General features: G+C 34.6%; 1 protein-coding gene across 6 annotated transcripts in view; it reads right to left on the bottom strand.

The window, feature by feature from the left end:
• The window catches only part of NBEA (neurobeachin), a 651,237-nt gene that overhangs the window by 226,357 nt on the left and 410,101 nt on the right, over positions 1-14,779 (bottom strand). For all 6 annotated transcript variants that reach the window (XM_034665060.1, XM_034665062.1, XM_034665064.1 and 3 more), the window contains one exon: positions 3,282-3,406. In XM_034665060.1, the coding sequence (XP_034520951.1) occupies positions 3,282-3,406 (125 nt within the window). The remainder of the gene's footprint in view (positions 1-3,281; positions 3,407-14,779) is intronic.

Here is a 14,779-nt window from a genome sequence, read left to right as displayed (position 1 = left end):
GATTCAAATACTTCTAGCCATACTGAAACTTCCACTCATAAAATATCCTTCTGTTCCTAAAAGAATTTTGTTGCCACAACGTAGAGGGATACAAAAATTTTTGATCAAAGATTATAGCAGAGTTTCTGTGCATTTAATGCTTAACTTTCAAGATAGTATGTATAGGGAAATTGAAATAGTGTAATTATTTAACCTAGAGGAAGGAACACACTGAATTTCAATTTGTCCTAGAAGCCCTCTCAAAATGTGAAGGTTTGTACAAAAAATACACCTTTTCTATGTCTACACAAACCAAATCATTCAGCCATTTGGGTGTCAGTCTACACACTGCCAGACTCTAAGAAACTTAAACACATTTAAATGTTTAAAAGGCAGGCAGAGTGGCCAGATGATGGGCTGAATTTTTTACTTTTATATGAATGTTTTAGCAAAATGCGAACACAAAAGCTTTATTTAAAATACACAAAATATGTTTTCAATTAAGGTTTTCAACATTTATTTTTATTGGATGAAGTGCTTTGTAATAATTACCGATATTTATTTCCTATTTCTTCTGAAGAAATAACTTTATATATAGGATAAGAGGCACACTAAGAGTTTGGAGGATGATTCAATATTACATTTTTCTCTTGGCAGTTTGTAATTTCTCCTTCTATTTCTTTTCTTTTCTTCTTCTTCTTTCTTTAAAGATTTATTTATTTGAGAGAGAGATGGAGGGAGGGCCAGAGGCAGATGGAGAGAGAATCTCAAAAAGACTCCCTGCTGAGCATGAAGCCCCATGTGGGGCTCATGAACCGGAGCTCATGACCTGAGCTAAAATCCAGAGTTGGATGCTTAACTGAGCCTCCCAGGCACCCCACCTCCTTCTATTTCTATGAACAGATCACACCAGGGAGTATTCTCCCACTCACTCGTCACAATCCTCCATATTTTACTCCCTCCTGTCCACATGGTTCCAAAAGTACACTGATGCGAACTGTGATGAAGGTTGAAGGGGTATTCTCCCGAATTGTTTTTGGAAATAGAATTGTTTTAGTTCTCCTTTGTCTTCCATCACATGACCTTAATCCTGAGAATGATGTGATAATAACTTTGGCATGGGTACTATATAGCTTTCCTGAATATTTTATGGCATACATGTGGTCTCTGTTCTAGATATGAATAAAATAAAAACACAGCCCTGTTTCCTTCTTCTGTCAAAGAACCCAACTCAAGAGAGATAGTAAGGTCTGAATACTGATGATGATGATTCAGTATTTAAAATTCATAAACTGCTACATATTTTAAAATACTCTTATACCACACACAGAGGATATTTAATATCACCTGCATCTCCATCTATTTCAAAACTAGACTACTATTTTCAGTTTAGGTTCATTAACAGTAGTTACAATGTTACCAAAACCTGATTATCAGATGTTTAAAATATTTTAAGGTAAAAGATTTTAAAATTTGTTTCTGATAGGCTTTAACAATGGTTTAATAATAGAGATATTTTACAAATTAAACAAAGTATCCACTTTTACAGAGAACCAAAAAAATTGTTTCTAAGACTCTTTAAAAGCAATCTATAAAATGCTGAGTGTAGTAGAATGTGGATCCTATATAATTAAACCTTCGGCAACTCATTATCACCAATATCAATTTAGCCTAACTCTGTTACAAATTGTCTCTATACGTTTCTACTTTCAAATGGGATGAATTCAAATAGGATGAGTTGGTGAAAAAGTCTAAATTATTAGGTATATGAAATGAAGTTTAAATGATTTTGAGTTCATATTACAAAGCATGACACTTCAAGTATGTATTTCTAAAAATCTATAGAGCATAAAGATAATACCTCTTTTAAGCATAAATATAATACCTCAAGTTAAAGTTTAAATCCTTAGGTGCTAAAAATCCCTTTGGTGGTCTCTCTTGTTGATTAAAGAAATCCCTATTGGTACTGGTCAACTATAAGTCTTTTTTTTTTTTTTTCCTAGTATATTCTTTCTGTTAGTTACTTTTACTACATAAAGTTATGTTATAACTTTTATCTTAGGCATAATAACTTCATATGAAATCCTCATGTATTTATTTAATTATGTTTGACTCTTACTAAGTTATATCAATTCACAGACTATTTGCATAACAAATTTTAAAAGCTTTGCACATTTTCTTTTTGTCAGGATTAAGTATTTTCTCTGTTTAATCCATCAAGAACATGAATAGTTATGAATGGTATAAACTATGGCAAATTTTAAAACAGATGGCTCACTTATCACACTCAAGTAAAGGAAAGTTAACATAAAAACAAAAGTAATTGTAAGAATAAAAGTGGTTAATAACAAAAATGTATAAACAGTATTCATTAATGGTATTTTCTGAGTGTACAGAATTTATAAAATTTTGAGATGATAAATCACACTTAAACTTGTTAAAGCACTTAAAAATGGGATGAAATAGTCCTATTTATATTTCTTGGTAGACGGCAAGTATTAATTTAATAAAAAAAACAGTATTTTTATTAAATTACAGACATATTTTGATATTTTCTATTTATTATACATTTTTTAAAGGACAAATTAGGGTTAGTTCTACTGTACTGTGATAGTTGATGATATCTTTAACGTGAGATGGTCTTTTTTTAAACTTTATTTGCAACCAGTGGAGGACTGGGAACTTAAATGGACATGTTGTAGCAGGATTTATTTTAAATTTTTTTTTTTAGACTGAAAAGAATAGTAATAAAATAGAGCATGTCATGGAATGCGATTATTAATAAGACATTTGTTTCAGTTAAATACACAAATATGTGCATATATATATAAAAATACAAACGCAACACATATGTGTATATATATTTCATGTAGATATGTATATTCACACAGTATACACGAGTGTGTGTACACATACACAAATTACACATAAAAATATTTAAGTCTCAGTATGCATTTACAGTCGTATATATTTTTTACACCTTGTGTCTTGGTCACCAAAGTTTGAAAGACACTGAAAAAGAAACTGACTTTACCCTTGTTTTAGACTCTATGAGATGGATGTCGGGTAACAGCCAGTTACATAGAGTCTTTTACTCTGTTAAGCTGCAAGGTCTAAAATACATCATGGACAAAATGCTGGGTTGGTTAAGAGTCACCTACATGATGCTAAAGGACAAAGCAGAACACAGTACTTTCGACTTATAGCATGGAGAATTTTAAGTGCTAGCGAAAAAATGAATTACCAGCCACAAAGAGTTGTCATATTCAGAGTATTTTTGTGTAAGAGGCGTTGGTACTGACCGTACTCTACTGCAGCTTTGAGTAGTGCTTCAGCATGAGTGGAGCCAAATGCATTACGAACAAACCGTCTCCTTCGGCGAAGATCATCTTCCCAGTAATCCAAACGCCAGAAATCATGCAGTTGGCTAGGAATGAGGAAATAAACAGCCATCACTATTAATAACAATGTAAAATGGGAAATACACATTTTTACACAACATTAAAGCTTTATTTCCTTGGTTTCAAGGGAAAATTAAGATGATTTTGGAGATACTTATCTTTTACAATTGTGTTTACATACGTGTTTCCTGTACAAATGACCAAAACTTAAAATAGTAACATTCTCATATTTTAAGCACTGTGATACTCAGTTCTGTTTTCTCTACAATGTTCTTCCTTCTACTAAAAACATTAATCATGGGGAGTTTAGTAACAAATGCAGCATCAAATTACAAGTATTAATGGCACAGTTTTCATTCTTTTACACTGTTTTTAACAAGGGTTGTAAATCACAGGATAGACCTCACTACAAATAGTTTGCAATTTAATGACCATGGTTTCTTAGTAGACGGAATTAAGAGCCATAAAATATTGCCCAGTTGGATTTGGTGGAACAATGATTAAAATAATGTGCTGAAATATTCATTGAAATAATTCCCTGCTGCCCACAGCAACCTGAGAAAAGTGCAATTTTATCCATTATTAATAATACTGAATTAGAGCTGCAAAAAATTCCAGTATGTGGTAATTGTCTTGGTAAATTATTATTCTAACACTAACAGAGTCCTTGGATGATTTTACCGCTTTCAGCTAATATAAACCATTAACAATCATAGCCTTCATTGGGTAACATTATCTAAACCATGTTACACTCTAAACCAGTATTAAAAATCCACGAGTTATTTCAGAAACTACTAAAATCTGTTCCTTGTATATCAATGGAATGTTTCATGATATAATTCTTGTTTTCAATTTAATTTCAATAAACACTGGTGATAAACGCCACTGTTTGAGAAGTCTGTTTTTCTCTTTCTACAGTATTTGGAGTAACATACTCAAGAGATAATATTCTAATTTTCCTGAGCAGCACTATTCATAAAAACACATAAAATGCTTTCATAGAAGATTAGATTTCATTTTTATTTTGGTATTTTATTGGAAAGGAATACTACATTTGATTAAACAGGAACGGTGTATGTTTTGATCATCATTATAGCTCTAGTGCAATGACAGATGGACCATACTATTTTTTATACAATGTTTTTAATAAATATTCAATGAATTAATTATACCAATTTGGTACTTTGGAGATATACAGACATGGACAGTCACTGAAAATAATAATTTACTTTTGAAAAACATTTTGGATTTTATGATTATGTAATTTTGTTTTCCACTACTTAATTATGAAAGAATATAACAAGGTAAGGGATATATGAAAAGAACATTAAAATTATAAGCATTTGAAGTATATTTGAATATACTTGTTTTTCTACACATCATAATTATTATAACTTTATTTTTCTGTCAAAATAAGATTACCTAAGAATAATGGTTGTAAGTGCCTCTGTCACTAATGTAAAATAGGACAGTTTCTGGGGCACCTGGGTGGCTCAGCTGGTTAAGTGTCCGACTTTTGATTTTCAGCTCAGGTCATGATCTTAGGGTTGGGAGATCAAGACCTGCATTGGCCTTCATGCTGGGCATGGAGCCTGCCTAAAATTCTCTCTCTCCCTCTCCTTCTGCCTCTCCCCCTGGCCCCGACTTGTGTTATTTTTTCAAAATAAATAAATAAAAAATAAATAAAATGAAATAAAATAGGACAATTTCTATCTTTACAAATACAAACTAATCCTAGTGGTTTAAGGAAGACACTGCTAAAATCTTGCTATAAAGATTTTCCTCAAGAGTATGTTAAAATTAAGTTTTGAATTCACCAGGAGAGACAGATCTAATATCTCAAATTTCTAACTATACACGTACTTTTCTATATTCCTCCTATGAAGTATGACTGAGAAAATTTGGACACTATATGTAAGACAAATATAACAAGACTCTGAAGGTTGGGAAGCAGAAGGCAGACTGGCTAAAGACCCCAGGGCCTAAGAAACAACACAGCGGAGTTCCCAGGGTTATCTTTTTGCCTCATATGTATTAGACTTGAAGGAAAGAGGCTGGCAACCCAGATAGATTAATGGGTGCAGATCAATGATAATAATTTTAAAAAGCCCCCCAAAAACGTCCGGTTTCTCTAGCCAAAGAACCAAGAAAGGTGTAGCCCAGAAAGACAGAAAACTTTTTGACAGCTATTGTACTCCAGCCAAACACCATAGTGAAACTGTGCTCACCTACTCACACCAGAAAGTATGAGTGGGAAGCCTACATGGGAACTCTAATCAAGGTGTAATGCGGTACCCTAACATTCTCATCAGGGTGGTATCAGGGAAAGTCAAATACGGAACCAGGACTTTCATCTCTGTTGACTGGTAACAAGGTATCCCACCCTCACAAAGTCAGTGGAGACCGTGTGGAGGGCCTGGAATGCACCCCTCTCCCCCCTCCAGCTAGACAGTAATGAGGTATCCTTCTCCCTCCTCACTGTGGTGCTATCAGGGGAGGCCTGGTAGAGAGTTAGGACTTTCACCATTGATCAACACCAATAAGGCTACCCCCACTAGTGGACACCACACAAGAGCTGGAATTCCCACCCCCTGCCAAGCATTAATGAGGAGCTGCTCACTCTCTGGATGTCAGCAGAGTCCAAGTGGGGAAACTAGATTTCTGCCTCCACCTGGGAGTAAAAATGCAGTGCTTCCCTATTTCTCCTATGGAGCAATGTCAGAGACTAAGTCAACTAAAATAGAAGGCTTAAATAAAATACAAAATATCTCGGAGAAGGAAAAGAAAATATCCTGCTTCAATCCAAAGTTACCTGTCATACCAAGAACCTGGAGGATCTCAAACAGATTGTAAAAGGTCATCCGTAGATGCTAACACTGAGATGACAGGGATGTTAGGATTTTCTGGCAAGGATTCTAAATCATGTGTGATTTTAAAAATGCTTCACTGAGCAATTATGAACATGTTTGGAGCAAACAACAAAATAGCAAGCCACGAGAAAGAAACAAAAATTCTCACTCAGCAAAAAATTAGAAGATGTAAAAAAGGATCAAGTAAGGATTTTAGAACTGACAGATATAATAACCAAAATAAAAACCTCAGTGAATGGGCTCAACAGCAGAATGGAAGGGACAGAAGAAAAAACTAGTTAAATGGCAGATAGAGCAATAGATATTGCCCAACCTGCATAACAGAGAAAATGGCCTGAAAAAAATGGACAAAGCCTCAGGGATCTATGGATTATAACATCTAACATATTTGGGTCGTTGGAGTTCTGGAAGGAGAAAGGAAAGAGAGCAGGGATGAAACAGTCCCTAAAAAGCAATGGCTGAATACTTTCTAAATCTGGCCCCAAAGCATAATGTATAGATTTAAAGAAGCTGACTAAACTCCACACATAATAAACCTGAAGAAATTTATGCCAAGACACATCATGGTTAAACATCTGAAAACAAAGGATAAAGAAAAATATCTACAAAACAGCCAGAGAAAAAATGACACCTCATCTACAGATATAAAACACTTAGAGTGACAGATATAAAACAAAAGCTATGGTGGCCAGAAGAAATGGCCAAGTATTTTTTATGTGCTGAAAAAAAAAAAACTGTCAACTCAGTTTCCTACAGCCAGTGAAAATATCCTTCAGGAATAAAAAATAAAGATTTTTCAGATGAAAGAAAATAAAGTATTTGTTGCCATCGGGGCTACTCTAAAAATTGGCTATAGGCAGTCTTATAAACACAAAGGAAGCAATAAAAGGAACACTGGAACACCAGTAAGGGAAAAAGAACATGATAAGCAAAATATGAGTAAATATATAGGTTTTCCTTTTCTTCTTGAGTGTCCTAAATTATGTTTTACCATTGAAGCAAAAATTATAACACTGTCTGCTGTGGTTTTAAGTGTGTATAGAGGTAATATTTAAGACAGATATACTATAAATGGGGGAGGGCAAAGGGATGTAAAGGAAGTAAAGATTCTATACTTCATTTGGACTGGTAAAATGACACTGCCAGTAGACTGTGATAAAATACATGTGCAACCACTAAAAAAAGCTACATAAAGAGATATACTCAAAAACACTATGGATAAATCAAAATGGAATTCCAAAAAATGTTCACGTAATCCACAGGAAGGCAGGAAAAAGAGCAACAGAAAACAAGGATAACAAAAACCAAATAATAATGTTTTAAAAAGAATGCTGTCTATAAGAAACCAAGTTCAAATATAATAATACAGGCAGGGGGGAAATAAAATAATAAAAAAGATCTATCTTTCAAACATTAATCAAAGGAAAGCAGGAATGGCTATATTAATATAAGATAAACACATACTAAGGAAAAAATAAAATTACTAGAGACAAAGAAAGACCTTATGTAACAACAGAAGGGCCAATCTATCAATTAGACACCAATCCCAATGTGTATGTGCCCAACAGCAGAGCTGCAAAACAGGTCAAGCAAAAACTGGTAAACTAAAAGAGACAAAGACAAATACACAGTTACGGTTTGTGTGTATACACCTCTCTTTTCAGCAATTGATAGAACACACAGAAGATCAGCAAAGATATAGAAGAACACAATACCACCACCAACCAACACATTTAGAACACTCTAACAACGGCAGAATACACACTGTTTTCAAGTGTCTCTGGAACTTATATTACCCATATTACCAAGAGAGACCATATGCTGGGCCACAACACACATCTAACAAATTTAGAAGAACTGAAATGATAGAGTGTACTCTCCTACAAAAATAACAGAAAGGCAATAGAATAAAATTCTCTAAACACTTGGAAACTAAAGCAACACACTACTAAATAACCCATGAGTCGAAAAAGAATTCTCAAGGGAAAACAAAAATGCAATGAATTGAATAAAAATTACAATAAAAATATCAAAGCTTCCGGAACACAGCTAAAAGAGTAATGATAGGAAAATTTATAGTATAAATACATACATTAGAAAAGATGGAATATTTCAAATCAATACTCTAACCTCTCACTTTGAGAACATAGAAAAATGAGAGCAAGGAAAGCAGAGAAAGGAAATAATAAAAATAAAAGTAGCAATCAGGTGCCTGAGTGGCTCAGTCAGTTAAGTGTCTGCCTTTAGCTCAGGTCATGATCCAGGGTCTTGGGATCGAGTCCTGCAATGGGCTCCCTGCTCAGTGGGGAGTCTCCTTTTCCCTCTACCCCTTCCCCCTGCTTTCATGATCTCTCTTCTTTCCCTCCCCCCATATAAATAAATCTTAAAAAAAAAATAAAAATAGGAATCAATGAAATTCAAAACAGAAAAACAGTAGAGAAAAATCAATACAACAAAGAGCTGATTCTTAAAAAATACCATTAAAACTGATAAAGGAAAAAGAGAGAAGGCATAGATTACCGATATCTGCAATCAAACAGCGTATATCATTACAGATCCTGAAGACATCAAAAGCATAATAAGTAAATACTATGAAATACTCCACGCACATAAATTTGAGAGCTTAAACAAAATGGACCAATTCCTCAAAGAGTACAAACTACCACAACTCACTCAATATGAAATAGACAATATGAATAGATCAGTAACTATTAAGAAAATTTAATACATTTAAAACTGCCCCCAAAGAATCTCCAGGCCCACGTGGTTTTATTAGAAAATTCTATCAAACATTTAAAGAAAACCGACCCCAATTATACACAATTTCACCTAGAAAAAAGAGAAGGAAACATTTCTCAATTAATTTTAGAGCTAGTATAACACCAAAATAAAAACCAAAGACAGTACAAAGGAGGAAAACTACAGACCAATATCCCTTACGAATATAGACTCAAAAATCCTTAATAAAATATTGGCAAACAGAATTAGGCAATGTATAATAAAAATTATACATAGTGACAAGTGAAGTTTATTCCAGGGAAGAAAGTTTGGTTTAGTATTTGAAAATTAATTAATATAATCCACCACATTGATGGCTAAAGAAGAAAATCATATGATCAACATTAGTCAATATAGACAGAATTTGACACAATTCAACATGCATCCATGAAAAGAAATTTTCAGAAAAACAGGAATAAAAGACAACTTCCTCAACTCGATAAAAGCATCTACAAAAACCCTATAGCTAAATTATACATATGGTGAAGGACTGAAGGATTTTCTCCTAAAACTGAAAAATACAAAATATCTGCTCTCACAGCTCTTATTCAACATAGTACAGGAATTTTTAGCTAATGCAATAAGGCAAAAAAGAAGAAAAGGAATACAGAATAGGAAAGGGAGAAATAAAACACTCCCTTTTTGCAGATGACATTATTGTTCATGTAGAAAATCACACAAAATCTATTGAAAACTCCTGAAACTAATGACTAAGATTAACAAGGTCTCAGGATAAACACACAAATATCAATTGTGTTTCTATATGCTAGCAATGAACATATGAACAGTGAAAGAAAAATACAATCTAAAATTAGAAAAAAAAAAGAAATAGTTATAAATCAAAAAAATATGTACAGGACTTGTGTAACAAAAACTACATAATAATGATGAAAAAATAGAATAACGTCTAAATAAAATGGAAAGCCATACCATGTTCATGGATTGGAAAACTCAACATAGTAATGATACCAATTCTCTTCAAATCGATATACAGATTTAACAGAACACCTATCAAAATTCCAGCAAGGTTTTTAGTAGATATGAACAAGATTATTCTAAAACTTATATAATAGAGGGTTAAAGTGAGAGGAACCAGTCCACTTGATTTCAAGACATTAAATAGTTCAAGATGTGTGATACCGGCCAAGGGACAGACATAGATTAATGAAATAGAGAACCAAGAAATAAACCCACACAAATATGACCAACTGATTTTGACAAAGGTGGAAAACCAATTCAAAGGAGGAAAGATATCTTTTCAATGGATTGTATCAGAGCAATCGAACATCCACAGGCAAAAAGAAAAAAAAAAAGACACCACCTTCCCCCTGCAAAATTAAAAAAACAGAGACAAAAACCCCTGACCTAAATCTCATACCTTTATTTTTTTTTAAGATTTTATTTATTTATTTGAGAGAGAGAGAGCACAAGTAGGCAGAGCAGCAAGCAGGAGAGGGAGAAGCAGGCTCCCCACTGAGCAGAAAGCCTGATGTGGGGCTTGATCCCAGGACTCTGGGATCATGACCTGAGCTGAAGGCAGTCGCTTAACTAACTGAGCCACTCAGGCGCCCCTAAATCTCATACCTTTAAAAATTTAACTCAAAATGGTTCAGAAATATAAGTAATTATAAAACTATAAAAATTGGGGGGAAAAAGGAGAAAATCTTTGGAACAGGGCTAGCAAAGAGTTTGTAGATTTGACACCAAAAGCATAAGCCTGGAAAGGAAAAATTGATAAAGTAGACCAAATAGAAATTAAAAACATTTGCTCTATAAAAGAAATATTAAGAAGATAAAAAGAGTAGGTGAGACTATTTGCAAACCACCTATCTGATAAGGAACTAAAATCTAGAATATATGAAAAATTCTCAAAACCCAACAGTAAAAAAAGCAAACTATATAAATAGGACATGGGCAAAAGACATTAAGAGACATTTCACTGAAGAAGATACACAGATGGCAAATACACACATGAAAAGATGTTCAAAATCATTATCCATTAGGGATAGACAAATTAAGACCACATGAGATAATACTATACACCTATTAGAATTGCTAAAATAAAACAAGGTGACAACACAAAATGCTGGTAAAAATACAGAGAAGCTGGATCACTCATTTATATGCTGGCAAGAATGTAAAATAGAATAGCTACAGCGGGGGGCGCCTGGGTGGCACAGCGGTTAAGCGGCTGCCTTCGGCTCAGGGCGTGATCCCGGCGTTATGGGATCGAGCCCCACATCAGGCTCCTCCGCTAGGAGCTTGCTTCTTCCTCTCCCACTCCCCCTGCTTGTGTTCCCTCTCTCGCTGGCTGTCTCTATCTCTGTTGAATACATAAATAAAATCTTTAAAAAAAAATAGCTACAGCAGAAAACAGTTTTCTTGAAAAATTAAACATGCAATTATCATTTGACCCAGTAATTGTACTCATGGACATTTATCCTAGAAAAATGAAAACTTATGTTCACAGAAAAACATGCACACAAATGTGTACAGCAGCTTTATTTGTAATACCCCCAAACTGGAAACAACCCAAATGTCTTTCAATTGGTAAATGGTTAAACAAATGTGGGACATTCATACCATGGAATACTACTCAGCAGGAAAGTAAGACAAACTATTGATACATACAACAACCTGGATTAATCTTCATAGAATTATGCTGATTGAAAAAACCCATCTGCAAAAGTTACATATAGTATGATTCCATTTATGTAACATTCTTGAAATGATTAAAGTGTAGAAATGAAGAACAGACTAGTGTCTCCCAGGATTTTAGGAAGAGGGTCAGGAAGGGGGGGTGAGTGTTGCCAATAAAAGAGCAACATGAGGGATCCTTGTGAAAATGGAAGTGTTCTGTATCTTGACCGTATCAATATTCGGGTTGTAATATTGTACTATAGTTCTACAGACACTACCATTGGCAGAAACTAGGTAAAAGCCACGTGGGATCTGTCTTAATTCTTTTTTTTTTTTTAAAGATTTTATTTATTTATTCGACAGAGATAGAGACAGCCAGCGAGAGAGGGAACACAAGCAGGGGGAGGGGGAGAGGAAGAAGCAGGCTCATAACAGAAGAGCCTGACGTGGGGCTCGATCCCACAACGCCGGGATCATGCCCTGAGCCGAAAGCAGATGCTTAAACGCTGTGCCACCCAGGCGCCCCGGATCTGTCTTATTTCTTAAATTGTATGTGAATCTACAATTGTCTCAAAATAAATTTCAGTTTTCAACATGTCCTTACCATACTGAGATTTTAATATATATGTAAAATTTCCTATACTCACACAGATAATGAAGTTATACAAATTAATTTAATTTCAAATTCAGCATGCTATAACTCCTTTATATTTTTTTACTTTTCATGATGAAAAACATGCTTTTCCTTCACTATCTCTGTTCCCCCAAAGAACCCTGATAAAGAAGAATCTTGGATCCTTATTCCTAGGGTTAATTTCTATCTCATTTGGGGAAGTACCCTTGTACCACTGCAGGCAACCAGCTATGTTTATGGGCACCTGTGGTAGAGAATACTGTATATGGGACAAGCGAGGTCGGGGATGGGATTGGGAGTGAAGAATAAGGAATGCGCCACTTTTCTCTGTGTTTGTTGTGGGGGAAAAGGGCACATAGGTGAACTGTTGTCTAGTTCTGACTGCCAGTAATTTCCTTCTATCCTGGAGAGACACAAGCACCAAACAGCTATTAACCAATGTTCAAAGAATAAATGACAGAGTAAATGTTACATCTCACTGGAAGTCCTTCTGCCCTCTAGTATCACAAACTAGTTTAAATTGTGATTTGGAAGGGCTGCATTCTGTCATGTCTATTTAAAAAAATCACTATTGTTAATGTTGAAATCCAATATCCTGTTCATCTCAAATGAATTTTCTGTGTTTTGTTCTATTTTAAAGTATGTTTCTCCTTTACCGTTTTAGAGTAAAAAAAAAAGTCTTTATGTTCATTAAGCAAGTAATACACTACTTGATTCATATAAAATTTAAGTATAAGTAACAACGAAAAATATTTACCTGTAACTTCTAAAATGTAAAATCCATCCTCTTATTTTTTTGAAGGGGGAAGTTGGGAAAATTGGGATATTTGCTCTCTGATTTGTTCTTCTGGTATTTCCCCCATTATTCATGTGGAAATCATTTTAGATTATTGAGAGTCAGTCTTGGATCATATTTAGCGTTTTCAATATTTGAACAGACATCAACTCTTCTAAGGAACTATTGGGTCCTTTTAAACCATGCTTATTTTGCTCTTTTTAAAGACAGCGTTGGCACTGAGCATTTATGAAATACCAGCAGGTACTGAGAGTGGTACTTTCTTTGGATGATCTTCTAAAATCACTGTTAGTCCCTAACAACAGGCCAATCCCATGGGTATCTTTCACCTGGAATGGTGCTTCTGAACTTGCAAAGTGTGCCAGCAGCACCTTCCTTGTCCTCCTTGCAAATCCACGGATGTGTGGCAGGACATAGCTTTCTAGTTTCTTCAGCACTCTGCGCCTTTTCTCCCTTCTCTTCTCCAACCCTAAGTAGAAAAGGGTACTTTTCCCCTTCACTTTCTTTATTTCTTAAAATGCAATCATTTACTGCAAGATGGTCAATACTAGCAAAAAATATACTAGTTGGTTTCATAGATGTTCCCCTCTGATGAGTCTGAAAACTTTAACACAAACGAGGTCCCAAGACATGTGCAAATTATACTGATCCAAGAAAACTCAACAAGAGGCCAGAATAAGCATCTCTATGGCTTGGCCTTGTATGATCTGGAAGAAGCCATGTTCCTGGAAGGCGCAAGAGGAGACAGCCGGTGTCGGAACAGCAGAACCAGAAGCTCCTAAGAGGCTGATTACACAGGAAAACTGTGTACTTTGTAGGAAAAGTAAAGCAGTACTTTGCACCGACAGTAGCCTCCTAGGTCAATGCCGAGGAAGAAAGCCTTTTTCCTGCCATGACGGAACCTGATGGAGGAGTTATATGAGTTCTGTAGACTACATCTCCGCCCATTCTGGGTTTTGGTCTTTCAGACATTTATCTCATAGTTTTGTGTTTGTTCCTTGCACTTGTGTTCCTCTTCACTTTTCTTTTTCCTTGTATGTGTTTTTCACACACTGGTTTCTTTTTTGTTGGCATTTTCTCTATTGTATTTTCACTACTATGTTTTTAAAACCTCTTATAAATACTGGAATTTTTTTGTTTGTTGAAATTCTGGTCATGAGACTTGTACCTATTTTCTTGAAATTTTTGAAACCACTTTCCTATATTACTTATATCTAATATTCCCATTACTAAAAAGAAATATGTTGTAATTTACTCATATAACTAACCCATGGAGGGCTTTTATGTGTCCACAAAGCTCCTGAAATGGTATGCAAAATTTTGTGGGATATGTACATATGTATTTTGGGAAAAGAGGTCCATGGTTTCAATAAATTTTTTTCTCAAAACAGTTTCTGATCCAAAAATGTTTAGAAATATTGTTAGAGTATATACATCATTCTCTCCTTGTGTCCCCATTTTTTCTGATGGATGATACTGTTTACCAGCAAGTCAAGAGTTGTTACAGGTGCTTCTGTTGGCAGAATGGTATGTCTGCAAAAGGCTTATATTCTAACACCACCGTGTTTGGCATCTGTGAAAGGTTATCAATTTAGGAAATCGTCACTCTGTTTTTTTTTACAAACTCCTATTCATGTCTTTCCTTCTTCAATGTTTTCATTCAAAAAAATATCTACTGAGC

The sequence above is a fragment of the Ailuropoda melanoleuca genome, chromosome 7, assembly GCF_002007445.2.
Source record: "Ailuropoda melanoleuca isolate Jingjing chromosome 7, ASM200744v2, whole genome shotgun sequence".
In the NCBI taxonomy this organism is placed as follows: Eukaryota; Metazoa; Chordata; class Mammalia; order Carnivora; family Ursidae; genus Ailuropoda; species Ailuropoda melanoleuca.
Note: the sequence above shows the minus strand (reverse complement) of the source record. Positions and strands in the feature narration are given on the sequence as shown.